We start from the raw sequence: 23,237 nt of genomic DNA on the forward strand, positions 1-23,237 counted from the left end.
TGGAACAGCAAAGAGAACAAGGCAGGTGGGCCATGAAGACCACGCACAGTGCTGTGTGTCTCATGCCAGCTCTCGCCTTCGTCACGTGAACTCTCACCTCTGGGCTTCCTGACACTGCACATATAAGGTCAACATCCCCAGACGGTGACCCACCGAAAAGGGAACAAGAGAAGTTCCCTGTTCTCTCCTCAACTCCAGGAAAGGTAGATACTAGAAAGGAAGAATTAGACTTTGCTATAGAAATTCTAGAACCTTCCCATCTTGTGGGGCTTTCAGGGGTCAGCCTTGTGTTTGCGATGGAGCAAAGAGAACAAAAGGGGAACGTTTGCGCATCATCACGACTGTTTGTTGAATAAGTGAATCAGCACATGAAAGTAATCCCAATTTTGCGATTGTTGTTCTTCTCAGAGCACTTAAAGGAACTAGTTCCGAAAAAAAGGGGCCCCTATTCTGAAAAAATAAAAAGTGCCTTGTTCATTTGGTTTCTTTTAAATGGCTCAGCTCTTTGTTATCATTTCTACCAGGGGTCAGGGCAGATAGTTACATGTCTACAAGGAGGCTGGATAAGGGCTGCCGGGGTAAAGTCCCCCTCACATTCAGATTCAGTCACCCGCTGCATTGAAGCCAGCAGTAATTCTGTGTCAAAGGAAGTCCTGCTTCTAAGGTGAAAACACAAATGTGAGCACAAACCCCTCAGTTGCCCTCTAGGATGGATACTCACTGTAAGTCCTTGGTCTCCTTTTGGTCCTGGTAACCCCTACTTGGTGAAAGAAGAGTAACAGTCAGTGGAGGTTGCAACCAGTTAATGTGCACAGGGTCAGTAAGGTGTTAGAAATCACTTCTTGCCTGCTCTCCTTGGGGTCCGGGATCTCCAATTTCCCCTTTATCACCTTTCTTTCCCACATCGCCCCGTTCTCCATGCTCTCCCTTCACAATGCAATGAAAAGATAGGTTTAGAGTGTGAAAATTAGAGTGTGAAAATCAAAGCCAAGTAAGGAAAACTCTGAAGTTTCATTTCTTTGCAACTGAGGTACCTCTTGAAGACTCTTGGTTCTTATTGGTATGAATATACTATATGAAAAAATAGGGGGCATTTTATTTACATCCTCCCAGGTCCCAAAGGGGCTTCCCCCCATGGCTCAGCTGGTAAAGAATCCTGCTGCAGTGCAGGAGCCGCAGGAGACACGGGTTCAATCCCTGGGTGGGGAAGATCCCCTGGAGGAGGGCATGGCAACCCACTCCAGTATTGTTGCCTGGAAAATTGCATGGACAGAGGGGCCTGGTGCTACCATCCAAAGGGTCACACGGAGTCGGTCATGACTGAAGCGACTGAGACGCATGTGCACAGGCACCATTGTCTAATTCGTGATGAACTAGAGACCCCAAGGTGAGGAGACCCTGAGAGGCCATCTGATCCATTCACTGACTTTAGGAACTTCAGCTACTACACAGCTTAACACCTGAATTATCTGGTATCTTCCACGTGGATAGGTTGTAAGGATTTATTCCTCATCAGCTGGCATTTGAGTTTAAAGAAAAGGAGGTTTCACGAAGTAAACATGTTTGTAGTTAGGAAAAGAAATGCATAAAGATTCACTCTGAAGCGGGTTTTTTTCTCCAGGCGTTGAAAGGAGAGGAGTGAGGAGTTCATGAGAGCCCTTCCAGGGTTCAGGTTAAGCCGCTGAGATCCTAAAGCTGAGCATTTCCCTTCAGTCCTGAAATACTTACCTTCTGGCCAGGGGGGCCATGGCCTGTCATGCCCTTTGGCCCTGGGAAGCCCTGAGGTCCTTGTTCCCCCTGCACAAAATAGAGATGGATGGTCCTGTTAGTTTCCCAAAATAGCTCAGAATATACTTTTTAGTCAGATACACATTTGTACTTTCAAAACCGCATTATGGAGACATGGAGACCACCCTGGTGGTCCAGGGTTAAGACTTCGCCCTCCAGTGCAGGGGGTGTGGGTTTGATCCCTGGTCGGGGAGGTGAGATCCCACATGTCTCAAGGTCAAAAAACCAAAACATAAAACTAAAGCAATATTGTAGCAAATTTAGTAAAGACTTTAAAAATAGTCTACATCAAAAATAATTTTTTTTAATCTGCATTATAGCATTATCTGCATTATAACATTATTAAATGTTTTGGAGGAAATACACATGTAAGTAAGATGAGCTCAATGGGATCAATGTAGTAAAAATTTATCTACTTTTTTGGGATATAAGTAAAGGAGTTGACTTATGGCACTTGTCTGTTTCTGTGGTGTAAATACTCCCTCCCACCTTTGCCAATTTCAAACTATGAACTTGACATCACAAGTAATAAGCAACTGTTATTCCAGTGGTGAGGTGATATTATTGGTGATTTTTATAATCTTCTTTATAATTTATATATTTTTGATATGTTGAAATTGTGTATTATCTTCATAATGGAATACAAGAGGGTTTAACAGCATCTCTCCCCAGTTAATGCCAAGGGGTGTTTATATAATTCACCATACACTGTTTGTTCCATCCCTGATCATTTGTAGTAACATAAATCTGTTCATCTAAATTGAATACCTCCTAAATTTGGAATTGAATTTAGAGAAAATCATCTTTTCCTTTCAACACTTGTTAGCTTCCCCCATCATATCTTCCCATTGTCCACTGTTCCTGTACCCCCATCTTCAAAACCATACAGGTTTACAAGATTTTCATGATGCTGTACAGGAACCAGGAGTTACCACCAACAAGTCTACCAAGTCGTAGCACTGATGCTGCTTGGACACTGCAGCAACCGCTGCCTCACTCTAGATCATTGTAAGCCTGTGGCAAAGGTTTGAAAGACCACAGGCTCCCAAAACTTGGTTTGCTTACCATCAGCATCTATCTCAAAGATATCCTGACCATGATCGGTAGAATCACTGGTATGCTCAATAAAAACCTCAGACCAACTAAACGAGAATCAAGAGGGGGGTAGGGATAAAATATGCATTTTTGCCATAGGAAGGCTTGAGAGCCATGGCTCCAGAAGGCAGGATGGGCTTTAGGAGGTCGAAGGGGCCACAGAGGGTTGCTTGGAGACCATTTTCCCTAACTTTGAATCATCAGCATTTCAGAGCCCCCTGTCCTAGCTCATTGACTTTCAAGCTTTTTAAACGCTGAACCACCGCCCCCCAGCCCCGTTGTTTTTTTTTTTTTTCTTTTTTGGATGTGGTTACTAATTAGTTTTATTTTTCAATTGGAGGATAATTGCTTTACAATGTTGTGTTGATTTCTGCCAGACAACAAGGTAGATCAGCCAGAATTATATGTATCTCCCCTCCCTCGCGAGCCTCCCTCCGACCCTACGCCTCTAGGTCGTCACAGGGCGCCGGCTGGGCCCCCTGTGCTCTACAGAGGCTTCCTCCTAGCACTTATTTTCCACACGATAGAGTATATATGTCCACGCTACTCTCTCGGTTTCTCCCACCTTGTTCTTTCCCTGCTATGTCCAAGTTTGTTCTCTGTGTCTCCATTCCTTCCCTACAAATAAGGTCATCAGTACTGATTTTCTCTATTTCACATATAGGCATCGATATATATTTGTTCATTTCTCTTTCTGACTTTTCACTGTATAACAAGCTCTAGGTTTATCCACCTCACTACACCTGACTCAGATTCACAGAACCCTTTCTTTTTACAAGTGTCATAATGAAATATTTCAGATACAACATTTTATATGAAGAAACACAAACTCCGATTATACCACCATATTAAAAGATGAAATCGTGCAGATAGGATCGAAACCCCCAAGGTACCCAATCCTGTTCTCTAAAGGAGAGAGGAAATTTGTCTCTGAATTGATATGCATCACTCATATCTCTGCTTTTATATTTTAACTACACACGTGTATGCTCTAAGTTCAGTTCAGTTCAGTCGCTCAGTTGTGTCGGACTCTTTGCGACCCCGTGAATCGCAGCACGCCAGGCCTCCCTGTCCATCACCAACTCCCGGAGTTCACTCAGACTCGCATCCGTAGAGTCAGTGATGCCATCCAGCCATCTCATCCTCGGTCGTCCCCTTCTCCTCCTGCCCCCAATCCCTCCCAGCATCAGAGTCTTCTCCAATGAGTCAACTCTTTGCATGAGGTGGCCAAAGTACTGGAGTTTCAGCTTTAGCATCATTCCTTCCAAAGAAATCCCCAGGTTGATCTCCTTCAGAATGGACTGGTTGGATCTCCTTGCAGTCCAAGGGACTCTCAAGAGTCTTCTCCAACACCACAGTTCAAAAGCATCAATTCTTCGGTGCTCAGCCTTCTTCACAGTCCAACTCTCACATCCATACATGACCACTGGAAAAACCATAGCCTTGACTAGACGGACCTTAGTTGGCAAAGTAATGTTTCTGCTTTTGAATATGCTGTCTAGATTGGTCATAACTTTTCTTCCAAGGAGTAAGCGTCTTTTAATTTCATGGCTGCAGTCACCATCTGCAGTGATTTTGGAGCCCCCCCAAATAAAATCTGACACTGTTTCCACTGTTTCTCCATCTATTTCCCATGAAGTGATGGGACCAGATGCCATGATCTTCGTTTTCTGAATGTTGAGCTTTAAGCCAACTTTTTCACTCTCCACTTTCACTTTCATCAAGAGGCTTTTTAGTTCCTCTTCACTTTCTGCCATAAGGGTGGTATCATCTGCATATCTGAGGTTATTGATATTTCTCCCAGCAATCTTGATTCCAGCTTATGCTTCTTCCAGCCCAGCATTTCTCATGATGTACTCTGCATAGAAGTTAAATAAGCAGGGTGACAATATACAGCCTTGACATACTCCTTTTCCTATTTGGAACCAGTCTGTTGTTCCATGTCCAGTTCTAACTGTTGCTTCCTGACCTGCATACAGATTTCTCAAGAGGCAGGTTAGGTGGTCTGGTATTCCCTTCTCTTTCAGAATTTTCCACAGTTTATTGTGATCCACACAGTCAAAGGCTTTGGCATAGTCAATAAAGCAGAAATAGATGTTTTTCTGGAACTCTCTTGCTTTTTCCATGATCCAGTGGATATTGGCAATTTGATCTCTGGTTCCTCTGCCTTTTCTAAAACCGGCTTGAGCATCAGGAAGTTCACGGTTCACGTATTGCTGAAGCCTGGCTTGGAGAATTTTGAGCATTACTTTACTAGCATGTGAGATGAGTGCAATTGTGCAGTACTTTGAGCATTCTTTGGCATTGCCTTTCTTTGGGATTGGAATGAAAAGTGACCTTTTCCAGTCCTGTGGCCACTGCTGAGTTTTCCAAATTTGCTGGTATATTGAGTGCAGCACTTTCACAGCATCATCTTTCAGGATTTGAAATAGCTCAACTGGAATTCCATCACCGCCACTAGCTTTGCTCATAGTGATGCTTTCTAAGGCCCACTTGACTTCACATTCCAGGATGTCTGGCTCTAGGTGAGTGATCACATGATCGTGATTATCCGGGTCATGAAGATCCTTTTTGTACAGTTCCTCTGTGTATTCTTGCCACCTCTTCTTAATATCTTCTGCTTCTGTTAGGTCCATACCATTTCTGTCTTTTATCGAGCCCATCTTTACATGAAATGTTCCCTTAGTATCTCTAATTTGCATAATATTGTTCTTAATATTTAAACTTCAAATAATTATACATTTATGCATATAATTTATATTTTATTTTAAATAAATATTTATTGGAGTGTAGTTCCTTGACAATGTTGTGTTAGCTATACACTTTCTAATTTGTATTTTAAATATCCACACTATTTGAAATTTATCTTGGTACATATATGTAGTTCTAGTTAATTTCGTCTGTTCTACAGTATTCCATTAAATAACTAGACCGCATTATCCTCTTGATGGACATTTATGTTGTTTCCGGTATTTCCCTATTACAATAATCCTCCAACAAATAGTCTTTTACACATCTTTGCACACTTCCCTAGGAGAGAATTCCTTCATTGAGACCAATCTTATACAGAAGAGTATAAATAAAATGAACCTAAGTGGAGAATCTCTTGTTGGTAAGTGAAGTGTTCAATTCTTCCTGCTCCCACCCTAGCCCCTTGTAGCAGGCTGGCTTGGCTGAACTGAGGCCCTTTCATCTCTTTCATGTAGAATTTCTAAATGGATGGCAGGGAGAGGGTCATAGATTTTCAACTCTAGAGGACTGATAGCAAGTTCCTTACTGTGGTCAAATTGCAGAGAATTCATTTGCTAAATGTTTCTTTTACCCTGTTAACCCTTGAGTCAAGCACAGGGCTCTAGCGTGGAGGGCTTGCAGGGAGTATTTATGCACAGATGTCTCAGGTCTATCCAAGGAGACTCACCCTATAAGAAGGAGTGCCCCTTCTCTTTGTTGCTTAATTGGTTAGAGGAAACAGGCGGGGATCATTCTTTGTTTAATTTACAGAATAGTCACCAGGAAACCTGGTGGTGTTAGGAGCCCCAGAACCTTGGATATGGATTGGAGCCTATTGAGTAAGCCCCAAACAGTAAACCAACACTCTGATTCCAAGCTGGAGATCCAAGCAGGACAAGGGAGAGGAGGAAAATCTCTCCTTTCTGTAAAGACTGCACTGCCAACACAGGTATGAAGAGGAATCAGTTCAGTTCAGTTCAGTCGCTCAGTCGTGTCTGACCCTTTGCGACGCCATAGACTGCAGCATGCCAGGCTTTCCTGTCCATCACCAACTCTGGAGTTTACTGAAACTCATGTGCATTGAGTCGGTGATGCCATCCAATAGCACATCTCATCCTCTGTCATCCCTTTCTCCTCCCACCTTCAATCTTTTCCAGCATCAGGGTCTTTTCTAATAAGTCAGTTTACATCAGGTGGCCAAAGTATTGGAGTTTCAGCTTCAGCATCAGTCCTAATGAACATTCAAGACAGATTTCCTTTAGGATGGACTGGTTGGATCTTCTTGCTGTCCAGGGGACTTTGAAGAGTCTTCTCCAACACCACAGTTCAAACACATCAATTCTTTGGTGCTCACCTTTCTTTATCGTCCAACTCTCACATTCATACATGACTACTGGAAAAACCATAGCTTTGACTAGACAAACCTTTGTTGGCAAAGTAATGTCTCTGCTTTTTAATATGCTCTCTAGATTGATCACAACTTTCCTTCCAAGGAGTGAGTAAGTTTTATTTTCATGGCTATAGTCACCATCTGCAGTGATTTTGGGGCCGCCCAAAAAATAAAGTCTGTCACCGTTTCCATCATTTCCCCATCTGTTTGCTATGAAGTGATGGGACCGGATGCCATGATCTTAGTTTTCTGAATGTTGAGTTTTAAGCTAATTTTTTCATTCTCCTCTTTCACTTTCGTCAAAAGGCTCTTTAGTTATTCTTCACTTTGTGCCATGAGGTGGTGTCATCTGCATATTTGAGGTTATTGATATTTCTCCCGGCAATCTTGATTCCAGCTTGTGCTTCATCCAGCCCAGCGTTTCTCATGATGTACTCTGCATATAAGTTAAATAAGCAGGGTGACAATGTGCAGCCTTGATGTACTCCTTTCCCGATGTGGAAAACAATACCCAGTTGTGGATGAAGAGGTATAGGCAGGAATATATCACACAACCCAACGTCATTACACAAACTGGAAAACATGCTCTACCAAGAGTGGGCTACAGCATCTTCTTTACTGTGAAGGACGGAAGGTCTGTCTGCGTATAGGCTAGTCTGTTATGCAGACTAAGTGACCAGCCCTTAGAGTGAGGTGAAGGACAGTGGGGAGATTCCTGTCTGAGATGCTGCCGCTCTCTGTTCTCATCAAAAAGAAAATTACAAGCAAAAAGGACAAGAAAGGTATCCTCTGAAGAAAGATGTATCAGTAAATGACACTTTGGCATAAATTAGCTTTCTCAGATTTGGGGGGAGCAGGGGAATGAGGACATTTTTAATTCAACCAGATCCTTGGTTGCAAGGTAGTTTGGGGTTGTCAAGGACATGCCTGACAGCACAGGGAGCTGATCTGGGGAGTCAGTTGGGTTCCTAACCAGGTGTAGGGGAGATGAAAGGTTCATGGGAGAAATCTGTAACTAGCTTTGTTCCAACCCCAAGGGACAGCGTGCGTGGTCAGTCACTCAGTCGTGTCTCACTCTTTGCGACCCCATGCCCTGTAGCTCTCCAGGCTTCTCTGTCCATAGGATTCCCCAGACAGGGCAAAAGACAGAATAGTGTGGGGAAAAGAGGGGCTGGGACTATGGTGTGAGGGTGAATTATTACTGGGGATTATATATTTAGAAAATGAAGGTTCAGAAAGAACTTGATACCTTTCTGACAATTATTCGGAATAATTATTTTACAAACTCTTAGATTCCTACAGCAGCTAATCTAGAACATGTCCAATAGATGTTTATGACTGACCAGCCGCTGTTAAGAAATGACACCATTTCCTTGCGAAGTTAAAAGCTACTGTGGCTTCTTTGCCATGCCCTGGGGGAAAAGCCTCAGACTAGCCGATTATCATGTTAGAATCAGCTCCACTTTCAAGAATTTATTTTGCATTACTTCATAACATAGACATTTTATATGTCATTGTTAACATTGTACTTATTCCAGGCAGCTGGGTTTCTTATAATAAAGGCAGGGGTTTTTTTTTTGTTTTTCCTTTTTAATCACCAGTTTCCCTTCAAAATACTTGAAGGCTCCTTATAACTTTCAGATTAGACTATCTGGCTGAAAGTCTTTAGCAAATAAGTCCATGCCTTAGCTTGGAGGAGGTGAATGTTTCCCAATCAGACTTTTTCCCCCTTACAAGGCTCAGGAAAATGACAGGCAGTGATTTTTAGGATGGGTCTGAAGCCATCCTGCAAGAAAGAACCTGTCTCTTTGAAGGTATAATTAAGTCCACATTTCAAACCCAACTTCTTAACCACTGTATCTCAGTCTTAGATCCTTTGTGCTAAAGACGTGATCTTTTTAACTTTTCAGATGACTGCTTATTCTCTGGGAGAGAGCGTTCTAAGAGTTGTATGCTCTAAGAGTTTCCAAGGATAATGTACAACTATCTGAATATTTTTGGTAATTCAGTGGCAAAGAATCTGCCTGCCAGTACAGGAGATATAGGTTCAATCCCTGGGTCGGGAAGATCCCCTGGAAAAGGAAATGGCAAGCCACTCCTGTGTTCTTGCCTGGAGAATTCCATGGACAGAGGAGTCTGGTGGGCTACAGTCCATTAGGTCACAAACAGACACAACTTAGCGACTAAACAGCAACAACATGTGAATATCTTAATAGATTGAGGGAAAGGGTCTATTACTGGTATGTCAGTAAACAACAGGTTTTCTTTCCAAATGTTTTCTCGGATGCTAAAAGGGAAAAAATCCAATTCATAGATGAGCAAAAAATGTAAAATGGATGTCTGGCTTCCTCCTAGGATGTAGAAAACTAGAAAAGACAGCTTTTATTCTTAAAACCTCACCAAAGATGCTAAACTAATCTTTGAAGTCACACCTTTCCTTGAATTTATCACAGAGCCGTGGTTGCAGAACAACCAGCTTACACAAAACCCGAGGAAACACAGGCTCCTCCAGGGAGAGATAAGGCATGGACACTCACCTGCTGGAGATGACAGACATCATACCCGCCAGTAAGAAGAATTCAGCTACAGTTCTTAAGACTGTTCAAGGCTGAGTGTGGGCCAGTGTGAGGAGGCAGAACCCTGGGGAGCTTCAGGCGCGAAGGAGATTCATAGCCACCCACCCACAGACTCTGCTGGGGCCTCACCAGGGCTCAAGAGAGAGACTGGGGACAGGCTAAGTCCCAGAGTTTCCCTGAGGAGGCAGACCTAGGGAAGGGAGGCAGCAGGAAAAGGCATGAAGCCCCCGGGGACAGAAACCTTAACTGCAGGCGGAAGTGCAGCAAACACTGTCACCTTTAGAGCACAGACGATGGAACTGTGGCAGCTCAGGGAAAGCAACAGACTCGAGTCTGCAGGAATGATCCTGTGCAGACCTTTAGGGAGACCCCACTGCTTGGGGAGGGTGAGGGAGCCGTCCTCAGCCCAGACCATTGGAGGCCTCCTGGGTGTTGACTGGACCACATAGAGCCATATGCTTTAAAGGGTGAATTTAAAAGAATTAATGGAACACTTGGCAGAATAACTTAGGTCTATAGAGTAAGTAATACTATTGTTGTTGGGCTTCCCTGGTAGTTCAGTGGTAAAGAATCCAGCTGCCAATGCAGGAGATGTGGGTTTGATCCCTGGGTCGGGAAGATCCCCTGGAGAAGGAAATGGTAACCCGCTCCAGTATTCTTGCCTGGGAAATCCCATGGACAGAGGAGCCAGGCCGGTTACAGTCCATGGGGTCTGAAAGAGTCAGACACAACCTAGCAACTCAAACAACAACACAGAGTAAATCATACTCTATCAGTGATAATTTTTTAATGTTTATAATTTTCCTGTATTATATAAGAGAAAGTTTTTTTTTTTTGTATGAAAGATACTGATGTATTATGGGTAAAGGAATAGCATATCTGCAACTTACGCTCAAATGTTTCAGAAAATGAGTAATGTATGGGTCACACACACAGCGTCGATAAAGGAAATGTTTAGGGTGTCTGGGTAAAGGGCAGTGGGAATTAATCTCATTACCCATAATTCCTGTATCTTGGCAACTTTTTCCTAAGTCTGAAATACTTCAAAAGTTAAAAATTAATATATAGAACAAATGAATGAAGACACTGAATGTTTGCAGAAAGATGTCTGCGCCTTCCTATAGGTGCAGAAGCATATGAGGATACATTACCCAAAGTGTGCAGGCCCACAAGGTAAAAGAACACTTGAAAGGCTTAAAGCAAAGCCAGCACTGTGGACGCCTCCCTCCAGAGACGACTGATGCTCTTTGCATTCAGGAGGCCTACCTGGTTACCAGAAACTTGTTTCCTCAGGATTTACATCCATACCAGCTCTGTTCAGCCTTTTAAACCAAGCATACCGCTGTCCCACTTGGACAGTTTATAAGCCTGATGCTCATTCTCTCCACCATGCTGTGAACCAACCCCCTCCTCCACCCCAGCTCCTGCATAGGAATGACGTAAATGCTGCTAGAGAAGGTGGAACTCAGCCCTGCACTGCAAGAAAGGGAGCCTGCAGTTACCATGTCCCCTTCCTGATGGATTTAATACCCCAATAAAGGATAAAGTCCTTTATTAAAGTATTGTAACCAATAATGAAGATAATGACTTAGAGACGCTTGTTCACATTTACAGAAGTGTATTAGGAAGCCCAAGGCTGGGGAAAAGTGTTTTCATTGTTCCAGAATTTTAGCACTTGCCCATCACCTCAGACTAAAACCTAGCTACAATATACCCGAATGGAATTTCGGCCCAACGCAGGCTCACTTCAGTTGAAACACTTCACCACTTTATTTTTGCCCTTTACATCCTTTTCATTTTACTGGTGCGCTGCTTTCTTCCTTCTCCCTTTCTATTTCTTGCTCAAAGGGAAAGGGCCGAAATCACCGATTACAAGTTATCCAATCCCTAATATATCCAGCTCAGTCAGAGGCTTGGGTTTCTCCTCCACCAAGATCTGCAGTCCTGTCTGAGAAATCGCAGAGGCCTCGTTACATACTGAGAGGAAGAAAAACCTCTGGCTAGCCTTCAGTCGAGGCCAACTGGAACATTCTAGGTGGAGAAGAGCCCTTGCTGTAGACGCTGCAGGAAGAGAAGGCGTTCTACTTTTGTACTGAATGTTCTTTGCCAGGACGTAGTCATGCAACCCTCTTACAAGCCTAAACCCATCCCCATCGTTCTGAAATGGCCCCCAAAGATCCTAGAGAAAGTCAACTTGTCATTCTTCCCTCGGCCTCCCCTTCTGTTTGCCTTTCCTTCTTTCTGGTGGTGCTTAGAGTCTTGCTAATTAGGAACCAGGGGAATTGGAAATTTTGAAAGTGGGGAGCAAAAGCTTGTTATTCAGCAGTCCTTCTGCCAGCTTGAAGAAAGAAGCCAGTATTGTATTAAGATGTTGACTTAGTGGGTAACTTGTATGGTTAGCAAAATGTAGTGACCTGCCCAAATAGTCATCTAGTATTTGGCCTGGAATCCAGGAACCATTCTATTGAAAGGGGTTGTTTTCTTATCCTTTGTGGTTACTGCTGGTTCACTTTACTTTTTTTTTTTTTTTAAACTTTTTATTTGGTACTGGGGAATAGCCAAATAAAATGTTGTGATAGTTTCAGGTGAACAGCAAAAAAACTCAGCCATGCATATACATGGATCCATTCACCCTCAAGCTTCCTTTCCATCCAGGCTGCCACAGGACGTTGAGCAGAGTTCCCTGTGCTATACAGTAGATCCTTGTTGGTTATCCATTTTGAATATAACTGCTGGTTCAGTTTAGATAATGTTACTTATGGAGCATATAATCACCCGTGTATATAGAAGGCACTTATCCAGAGGCCCCTAGAACAACTCAGGGTCTAGCACACTGGCATTTCTCTCCGTCTCCCTGAAGTTGTGATCATAGCAACCTGCTGTTGTAACTAACAGCTGCCATTGACTGTGTGGCAATGTGCAAAGACTGAGCTAGGTAATGACAGACTTAGGCAGGGTCTCACTTAATCTCCGTAATAACGTGGGAGCAAGTCTATAAATGATGCCACCAAGGCTTTTCCAGTTCTTCCACGTTACCTCAGATTGAACCTGCTTTCACAGCAACGCTTTGAACGGGAATTCTCTCTCCCCAATGCACAGCTGACCATTCCTTCAAACAAAAAGTTCTGATTTTCAATCCCTCAGTTCTATCCTGATTTTCAATCCCTCAGTTCTATCCTGGCATAAAGTAGGAACCAGGCCATTTCTCCATCTCTAACCTGAAAATCAAGAGCATCCTGTTTCCTAAAACTCTTTCCTTTGTCTGGTTGGCTTCCTCTGACTTCACTTTGATATGTTATTTTGCTGTGTTAATCTTCTCTAGTGGGACGAAGATGGCCTAATGCACAGTCTGTAAAGCAGCCCATTTGGGTATTGAATGAATGAGTGAGTTATTTGTCATCAGGGACCCTTTGGCTGGAGTGTGGCCCTGGCTTACCTGGTACCTGGCCAGGAAAACAGTCATAATGAATTTAATGAAACATCATGGCTTCCTTGCATTTGATTTTCATTCAAATGTTGACCTAGACCCACTGTGTCTGGTGAGAGGCAGTGAAATAGTTTACTTTTCACAGATCCCGGGGCTGATTTTGATTTTGTTCCTGCTGCTGCTGCTAAGTCACTTCAGTCATGTCCGACTCTGTGGGACGCCACAGACGGCAGCCCACCAACAGTTTTTTTTTTTTTCCACCAACAGTTTAAAACTCAAACTGTTTGTTGAGGAACAACTGTTTGTTGAGAGGAACCGTTTGTTCCTCTCCTTTATGGCCCTCAGTGCAGCCTTTGTTTTAATAACCCAAGAACTGTCAGCCAGGTATAGCAAGGGTTTTCAAAACAGCTCCTCTGGAAATTTCCATGTGCTGGACCGAGATGCTGCTAACATTAATCTTGATGACTATGGTCATTTCCTATTGCCACTGTAATGAATGGCCACAAATTTAGTGGCTTCAGACTATGTAAATGTGTTCTCTGACAGTTCTGAAAGTTAGAAGTCTAAAATCAGTTTCACTGCACAAGATGTTGGTTGGGCTGGCTTTCCTTGGATGTTCTGGGGGAGCAGTTGTTTTATTCTCAGCTCCTGGGGGTCCCCTGAGTTCTTCAGCCAGTGGCCTCTTCCTCCATCTTCCTCCACTTCATCATTTGTGATTCCATCATCACATCACCTGTTCCGTGGTCTATTCTCCCTCTGCTTCCCTCTTATCAAGACACTCATGATTACATGTTGGGCCTACAGATTATCCAGGATAACTGTCCCAATTCAAAATGCCTAACTAAATCACACCTGTCCCTTCTATCATATAGGGTAATATTCACAAATTATAAGGATTAGAACATGAACATTTTTAGGGGTCATCACTAAACCCACCACAGTGTCTTTTTCTGTATTCATGCAAAAAGAAAGATAATTATTATATATTTTTTTGTAATTCACCTTAAGATACTTCAGTTTAAACAGTAACACAAATATGTGTACGTGTAAGTTACTTACCTTGATGGGTGCTGAATTAACCCTTGAAATACCATAGTCAGTAGTCCATACTTCAAAGACAGGTGAGTAGCTGAGTCCTTTCACTATTCACCTGAAATTTTCACTCTTACCCTCATCCCCTCATAAGGAATCCCTTTAATAAGGAATCTTATTAAGAAGTTAGTTGGGCCCATCACAAGAATATTGTTGTGTTTGCCTCAGAATGATCATTTTATGCAAAGTACTTGTCAAAGTACTTAAAGAGACAGAACTGGAATTTGGACCCAGTTTTCAATACATGTTTATATGCCTACCTGTTAATACGTAGCTGAACATAGGGTAGAATTCTGTCTGAAACTTGCTTTAATTGAAACATAGCACCCAATAGCAAGGTTGTCTAGAGGTCAGATCACGCCTGCCAACTTCTAATCTCCAGAGGCTGCTGCCGGCAGTCATCAAAAAGAGTCTGACAAATTGTGACTCCCTAAATTTGGATTTCTTTGGAGGGAATGATGCTGAAGCTGAAACTCCGTACTTTGGCCACCTCATGCAAAGAGTTGACTCGTTGGAAAAGATTCTGATGCTGGGAGGGATTGGGGGCAAGAGGAGAAGGGGATGACAGAGGATGAGATGGCTGGATGGCATCACCGACTCGATGGATGTGAGTCTTGAGTGAACTCCGGGAGTTGGTGATGGACAGGGAGGCCTGGCGTGCTGCGATTCATGGGGTCGCAAAGAGTTGGACACGACTGAGAGACTGAACTGAACTGAACTGAAATTGGCCCAGTGCAGCTCACAACAGTCATAGCCAAATGTGCTCAACTTGGCTGTATTTCCCTCTAATCATTTTTGTTAAACTTTTAGTCCCTGCTTCCATTTTTCTGTTTATATATACTGAAAGTGAAAGTGTTAGTCACTCAGTCACGCCTGACTCTTCGTGACCCCGCAGACTATGGCCCATTAGGCTACCCTGTACATGGAATTTTCCAGGCAAGAATACTGGAGTGGGTTGTCATTCCCTTCTCCAGGGTATCTTTCTGACTCAGGTACGCACCTGGCTCTCCTGCATTGCAGGCAGATTCTTGACCGTCTGGGCCACCAGTGAAGCCCTTTTCTCTACTAGCAGGTGATGAAGTACCTGAACAAGCAGCACATGAATATCTGAAAATACTCTCTGCGATAGCCAGACCGCTGCATGGACTCTTTATTGCTTTATAGACACATGAGTTCACTGTTAGAATCTTCTATCCAGTTCATATTTTCCATGAATAAAATGGTTCTTAGTATAAAATCTAGAATTAAGTACATTAATAGGTCACAGTGCATAGAGAAGCAGTCCCCAAACTTTTTGGCACCAGAGAGTGGTTTCATGGAAGAAAATTTTTCCAGTGGTGGCGGGGGGGCAGGTGGTGGTGGTGGGTTTGGAATGATTCAAGCACATTACATTTACTGTGCCCTTCACTTCTATTATTATTATTACATCAGCTCCACCTCAGATCATCAGGCATTATCATCGGGACCCCTGGCACAGAGCATCATAGCTTTGACGGGTTTTATCGGCCAAATTCAGTTGCATAAATTGACTTATCCTGCTCTCCCAACTAAACAGCCTTCTGTAAAGCCTGCCAGATTTCATGAATGTCTTGTCTTGCACCACAGATGATAAACACAAAATGACAAGGTCAGCTTTATTGCAGTTCCTTGGCTAGGCACTCTGGGGGACTCTAATTGTTCCCTTTGTTGGCCATCTGCATGGTTCAGCCTCCTGGTTTCCCTTCTGAGTTTCTTATGATCACTTTGTGTTGAGAACTCTGATGTCTCTCTCAGTCCTCTCTGTGCCCTCAAGGTCTGCCTTGGACCCTTAATCCTTACATGGTGACCCTCTGGGGCTAACCCCCAATTCTCTCATCCTCAGTCTTACTCCCATCTCTAAGCTCCAGGCATAACACGATACCTGCTTCCTTCCTGGCTTCTCTCTTTCACTCATCTCTCAGTCTTCCAGGCTTGCAATTCTTTTTGTGTTCTGACCTTATCTATGCTCCCTGAATATACTCATCCCATCACTGGATCACTGGGTAGATTCTAGTCCATCAAACACATCCAAGGAGTCTTCCCTGATTCACCGTCCCCAGGCCCAGTCAAAAAGTAGCTCCCCCTGGTCTACCCACACCTGTCCTGTAGCCTGTCTCCGAACATCTTTAGATGCTCACATCCTTTCTGCCCTACCTGTCTTGCGTGCATGTGTGTGCTTGGTTGCTCACTCATGTCTGACTCTTTAAGACCCCATGGACTGTAGCCCACCAGGCTCTTCTGTCCATGGGATTCTCCAGGCAAGAATACTGGAGTGGGTTGCCATGCCCTCCTCCAGGGGATCTTTGCAACCCAGGAATCAAATTCGCATCTCTTATGTCTCTGAAATTGGCAGGTAGGTTCTTTATCACTAGTGCCACCTGGGAAACCCCCACCTATCTTAAACTCCCACAATTGAAGCACCTCATCTTATTTATCTTTTTGCCCTTTGAGGTACCTATTCCAGGGCCCTGCATATTGCCCCAAGCTAGAGACAGTGGGTGTAGGGACGAACCATCTTTTTGGTAGAAGTTGCCTAGAAACCATGCATCCTGAACACTGTCTTACTGAGCCTCACAAACTCCCATTGATATCTCGGTAAAATTCATGATAGGCATTAAGGGATCCATGTGGAAAAGAGATAACAAAGTTGAGATGCATGGAAATGTGCCAGCAGAGATTTCCTGATGGGGGTCAACCTAAGAACGTGTCTATAAGTAGGCTGACTTTATTAATAGCTCCTGTGGCACTGGCCTTGGAGACAGCTGAACAAAGCAGGTGAGGAGTTTGCCACCAGTCAGAAAAGGCACAGTGAATCATTTCAGAACCATTCTGCTGACTGCACAGGCCACTGCAGCCGTGCCACCAGGGTGCGAGCTCGGTGGGAGCTGCTGACCTGGGAAACCACAAAGGCCACCACAGTAGCAGGAAATGGGGCCTCCGCTTTGGGGCCCCCAGCCCAGTGTTCAGTCCCTGTGAATAAGCTTGCTGAGTGAAAGGATTCCAGGAAATGTCATATGCTTTCAAATTACTCTTCTTTTTTCAATATATCACTTCATTAACAGGTAAGAACAGACCCAGAAGCAGCACTGTGCTGATTTAATGCTCAGGTAGGCTGAATAAGGGCCCCCAAAGATATGTGGATTGTGATGCCTGGAACCTGTGAGTATTGCCCTATGCAGGGAAAAAGGGATTTTGGCAGGTGTAATTAAGTTAAGGGTCTTGGGTGGGGAGATTGTCTTGGATTACCTGAAAGTGAAAGTGAAGTCGCTCAGTCGTGTCCAACTCTTTGCAACCCCATGGACTGTAGCCTGCCAGGCTCCTCCCTCCATGGGATTTTCCAGGCAAGAGTACTGGAGTGGGTCGCCAGTGCCTTCTCCAGGGGATCTTCCCAGCCCAGGGACTGAGCCCCAGTCTCCCGCATTGTAGACAGACGCTTCACCGTCTGAGCCACCAGGGGAGTCCCTGGACTACCTGGGTGAGTCCTAAATGCCATCGCAAATAGTCTTATAAAAGAAATGCAAGAAGAGACTTAGCTGGCATAAAAGAAGTCCTTGTGATTGAAACAGCAAAACAGAGATGGAGAGAAAAGATGTAAGCCACTGGTTCTGGAAATAGAGAAAGGGACCATAAAACAAGGAATACAAAGAAGGTGGCTCCAGATTCTGGAAAAGCCAAAGTAATAGAATTCCCTGCCCCCACATTACCCCCCGAGCCTCTGGACTCCCTGTCAATGTCTTAACTGTGGCCCCATAAGATTCATTTTAGACTTCTGTGTTCCAGAACTGCAAAAGAATAAATTGGTACTGTATTAAATCACTGCATTGCTAGTCATTTGTTACAGCAATCATATAAGACTAACGTGTTATATAGTTTTTCCCACCTTTAACAGATCAGTTCACAACACAGAGCATTTTGCAACAAATTACCAAAAACTAATATGGCTCAGAAATCATTTGTATTTCAAGTATCATCAAGGGAAAATTCTAACATTAACGCACAGAGACTGTGAGCAGTGCCCAAGGTGACTTTGGGTCCTGCAGGCAAAGACAGTTCCCTGAGAAGTGATGCTGTTCTCCCTCCAGGAGAGAAAGCAGTGCTGAAAAATATTTCACTCCAAAGGGAAGGCTATGCAATATATATGACTTTGCCTTTGCAGCCTAGTTGGAAACTGGCCAAAGAAGGCTCTGAGTCACTAAGCATAATGGCTCAGAATCAACAAGTCCATCCCTTCTAAACTTGCCCTGGCTCCAGTATACATCATCTGTGAGCTAATTTGTTACAATAGCTTCTTAATCCGTGTCTTTCCTTCCGCTCATATGCCTCTATGCCAGGGATTCTCAACTGTAGGCAGGAGGAAGAGGATGGCTCAGGAGACCCTCAGGATACAAGGGGAGGAGAATATTTCCAGTATTTCCCATCTTCTATCCCAACACCACTACCTAAAAAGGGAAAAGTGAAAAGAGTGGCTGACGGAGTGCTCTGGAATGGTATGGAAACAAAAGAATGAGGAACATTGTCCCAAACTAGAAAACAAATGCATGAAAACACTCAGCTGGCCACGCCACGTGCTAAGCCACTTCAGTCTTGTCAGACTCCTCTGTCCATGGGATTCTGCAGACAAGAACACTGGAGTGGGTGGCCATGCCCTCTCCAGGGGATCTTCCCGACCCAGGAATGGATCCCACATCTCTTATGCCTCCTGCGTTGGCAGGCAGGTTCTTTACCACCAGTGTCACCTGGGGAGCCCGGCTGTGTCACTCGTGTTCTTAAAGCTCTTCCAGATTATATACCCAAGAGAAATGAAAACATAAAAATGTGCCCACAGATTTCACAACAGCATTACTTAGAATAGCCAAAGAGTAGGAACAACACAGATGTTCCCCAGTGGACAAATGGATAAACAAAATGTGACATATCTATACAATGGAGTATTATTTGGCCATGAAAAAGGAAGTTCTGATACAGCATGGGTGACCTATTATGCTGAGTAGAAGAAGCCAGCCACGAAAGACTGAACTGTGTGATTCCATTTATGTGAAATGTCTGCAACAGGCAAATCCACAGAGACAGAGAGTAGCGTAGTGGTTGCCTGAGGCTAGAGGTTGAGTGGGAAGGGAATGAAGAGTGACCGCTGTGAAGGATGGGCTTTCTTTTGGGGATGATGACAATGTCCTAACATTAGGCTGCATTGCTAGATGCCCAATCCTGTGAAAATAGTAAAAATCATTAAATTGTATATTTTAAGCAAGTGACTTGCATAGCATGTGAATTATATCACCATAAAAGTTTTTTTAAAAAATAAACCCTACCTGGCCTTTCTTAGAGAAAGAAATGGCAACCCACTCTAGTGTTCTTGCCTGAAAAATACCAGGGACAGAGTACACTGTGGGCTACAGTCCAAAGGACTGCAAGGAGTGGGACATGACTAAGCACAAGCACCAGGCCTTTCTATCATCAGAGCAGTGGTTCTCAAAATTTGGTGTATCAGAAATACATGCTGAGCGTAACACAGGGGCTACTGGGCTCTGTCCTCAGAGTTGCTGGTGCCGTAGGTCTAGATGAAGCCCGAGAACTTGCGTTTCTAATAGGTTCCTAGGCGATGCTGACCGAGCTGGTTGGTGGCCATGCTTTGAGGGTCACTGATTCATAGGTGCCAACTAAAGCTCTTCAGCTTGGCCATGAAGGCCCTTCACAGTCTGGGCCCCACTGTTTGTTAACTGTTTTTTTTTTTTTTTTTTTTTTTTCACAAGCTTCGGCTCAGCCTTGATTCATACAGGTCTGTTTCTGGTTCCCTCATATTTTCTGGCCTTATGTTGGATGTCATTTTACACCCCTTGTGTCTGCTGTGGTGCAAAGCAGATACTCAGTTAATGTGTTTGGACCATTGATTGTACCCAGATCACCCCAGCACTCTAAATCTCACACCAACAGATAACTACTGCCTCCTTAGAGCTGGTACTAGCCACTTGTCCCAATCCCCTGGGATAGGGGCCTTCAAGAAAAGGGAATGAAAGAGCCAACCAGTCTTCATGAAGCATAAACCTAGAAATTCCAGGTTTACCAAACTGTATAAGGCCATGCATCCTTGAGCGTATAGCCAGAGAGAAGATTCTAATTAGAGTCACCTAAGCTTTGACTGTATGGATCACAATAAACTGTGGAAAATTCTGAAAGAGATGGGAATACCAGACCACCTGACCTGCCTCTTGAGAAAACTAATATGCAGGTCAGGAAGCAGCAGTTAGAACTGGACATGGAACAACAGACTGGTTCCAAAGGCTGTATATTGTCACCCTGCTTATTTTACTTCTATGCAGAGTACATCATGAGAAACGCTGGGCTAGAGGAAGCACAAGCTGGAATCAAGATTGCCGGGAGAAATATCAGTAACCTCAGATATGCAGATGACACCACCCTTATCGCAGAAAGTGAAGAGGAACTAAAAAGCCTCTTGATGAAAGTAAAAGAGGAGAGTGAAAAAGTTGGCTTAAAGCTCAACATTCAGAAAAAAAAGATCATGGCATCTGGTCCCATCACTTCAAGGGAAATAGATGGGGAAACAGTGGAAACAGTGTCAGATTTTATTTTGGGGGGCTCCAAAATCACTGCAGATGGTGACTGCAGCCATGAAATTAAAAGACGTTTACTCCTTGAAAGGAAAGTTGTGACCAACCTAGATAGCATATTGAAAAGCAGAGACATTACTTTGCCAACAAAGGTCCGTCTAGTCAAGGCTATGGTTTTTCCAGTGGTCATCTATGGATGTGAGAGTTGGACTGTGAAGAAAGCTGAGCACCAAAGAATTGATGCTTTTGAACTGTGGTGTTGGAGAAGACTCTTGAGAGTCCCTTGGACTGCAAGGAGATCCAACTAGTCCATCCTAAAGGAAACCAGTCCTGGGTGTCCATTGGAAGGACTGATGCTGAGGCTGAAACTCCAATACTTTGCCCCCCTCATGTGAAGAGTTGGCTCATTGGAAAAGACTCTGATGATTAGAGGGATTAGGGGAAGGAGGAGAAGGGGACGACAGAGGATGAGATGGCTGGATGGCATCACTGACTCAATGCACATGAGTTTGGGTGAACTCCGCTGAGTTGGTGATGGACAGGGAGGCCTGGTGTGCTGCGATTCATGAGGTTGCAAAGAGTCGGGCGACTGAGCAACTGGACTGAACTGAACTGAAGCTCAGTGTGCACAGACTTCAGAAACATCAAAAGGAAATGTGTGGTGAGAGTCTTTTCTGTTGAACAGAAAAGTACAGTAGGCAGCTTTATACACGAGCAGAAGGCAGCAGCTCCAGGATCACAGTGAATGTGTCCGCACTGTTGTGCTTCCAGGTGTGAAACCTGGTGAAAAGTGATCTCTACATCCTCACCAGATGAGTCTGGGGAGAGGGAAATGTGTTTAGACTATATATTACATGTTTGATTGTATTGAAAAGAATATAGTGGGCTTCCCTGGTGGCTCAGTGGATAAGAATCCACCTGCCAATGCAGGAGACATGGGTTTGAGCCCTGATCCAGGAAGATCCCAGTGGCTTCCCTGGTGGCTCAGATGGTAAAGCGTCTGCCTGCAATGCAGGAGACCCGGGTTCGATCCCTGGGTTGGGAAGATCCCCCTGGAAAGGAAAAGGCAACCCACTCCAGTATTCTTTCCTGGAAAATTCCATGGACTGAGGAGTCTGGTAGGCTACAGTCCTTGGGGTCGCAAAGAATTGGGGACGACTGAGCAGCTTCACTTGGCCAGGAAGACCCCCCATGCCATGGAGCAACTAAGCCCAAGCACCATAACCCCTGAGCCCGTGCTCTAGAGCCCGGGAGTCGCAACTAGTGAAGCCTGTGCACCCTACAGCCCGTGCTCAGCAACAAGAGAAGCCACCCCGACGAAATGCCCACACACTGCAACTTGAGTAGCCCCTGCTTTCTGCAACTAGCACAAGTCTGTACAGCGATGAGGACCCAGCACAGCCAACAGTAAATACATAAAATAAAGAATATGCCAATGTGACATCAAGCCAGACCTTCCATTAGGTCAAAGTTACTTCCTGTCGGTAGTTTGCTGAGACCTAATAACTTGTGGGGTGCATCGGAAAAAACAGAGCCAGGGGTGGATTACAGCCACACATCACCCCAGGACCTCCGTCAGCCAATCTGATGACCTCCCATGGAAGCAGAATGCCTGCCTTGTCAACACTCTCCCAGATCAGGCCCCTGGCCATCCTGATACTTAAATCGCTGCCCTTCCCACCTAGAAATTCTGGAAGCACTGTTGACAGTGGCATTGAAAAGCCACCATGGAAATGCATCGCTTTCAAACGCTTGTATCTGAGATGCAGGTTATGGGACAGATGCCTCTGCCTTGTTCTCCTAGTTTTATTGCCTGTCACCAAGCATGCCAGTTACTGAAAGACAGTCGCTTTCTATAAGCTGGTTACTCTGTACCAGGAATTAAAAGTACAGGAAAGGTTAATACGTAGCTGCCCTCTGAGAATATGTCTTTCACCAGAGCATTCAAAGTATTAGCTCTTCTATGTGTCTCTTTCTGGATACCGTATGGGAATTAAACACGTAATAGTCATAAAGTCCTAATGAGGCCCTTAAACAAGAGTGTTAGAGGCTTATTTCATTTAGCATAATGTCCTCCAGGTTGATCCTTGTTGTCACACATGCAGAATTTCCTTCTTTTGCAGGGGCGGTGGATAGTAACCTATGGTGTGTTTATGCATCTTCATTCATCGCTCATTGGGCATTTAGGTTCTTTCCGTATTTTGGTTATTGCAAATAGTGCTGCAGTGAACATAGGAAGACAGAGATCAGCTAGTCACAGAAGGACAAATGCTGCATGACTGTACTTACGTGGGCTTCTGAGGCAGCACTAGTGGTAAAGGACCCGCCTGCCAATGCAGGAGACGGGAGTGTGATCCCCGGGCCAGGAAGATCCCTGGAGGAGGAAATGGCAACCCTCTCCAGTATTCCTGCCTGGGAAATCCCATGGACAGAGGAGCCCGGCGAGCTACCGTTCATGGGGCTGCAAAGAGTCAGACACGACTGAGGTGACAGCATGCACTTGTATGAAGCAACTAAAACAGTCAAACTCACAGAAGCAGGGTAGAAGGGTAGTT

General features: G+C 44.3%; 1 protein-coding gene and 1 non-coding gene across 2 annotated transcripts in view; one reads left to right on the forward strand and one right to left on the reverse strand.

Annotated features, from left to right (window-relative positions):
• Nucleotides 1-23,237, reverse strand: part of COL28A1 (collagen type XXVIII alpha 1 chain) — a 190,627-nt gene that overhangs the window by 26,573 nt on the left and 140,817 nt on the right. Inside the window, 3 exon segments of the mRNA XM_069587501.1 lie at nt 722-757; nt 847-927; nt 1,729-1,797. Coding sequence (XP_069443602.1) covers nt 722-757; nt 847-927; nt 1,729-1,797 — 186 coding nt within the window.
• On the forward strand, nt 21,656-21,727 carry TRNAC-GCA (transfer RNA cysteine (anticodon GCA)). The gene has a single exon. It is a non-coding gene; the product is annotated as a tRNA-Cys (tRNA).

This window comes from Ovis canadensis, chromosome 4 (assembly GCF_042477335.2).
Source record: "Ovis canadensis isolate MfBH-ARS-UI-01 breed Bighorn chromosome 4, ARS-UI_OviCan_v2, whole genome shotgun sequence".
Lineage (NCBI taxonomy): Eukaryota > Metazoa > Chordata > Mammalia > Artiodactyla > Bovidae > Ovis > Ovis canadensis.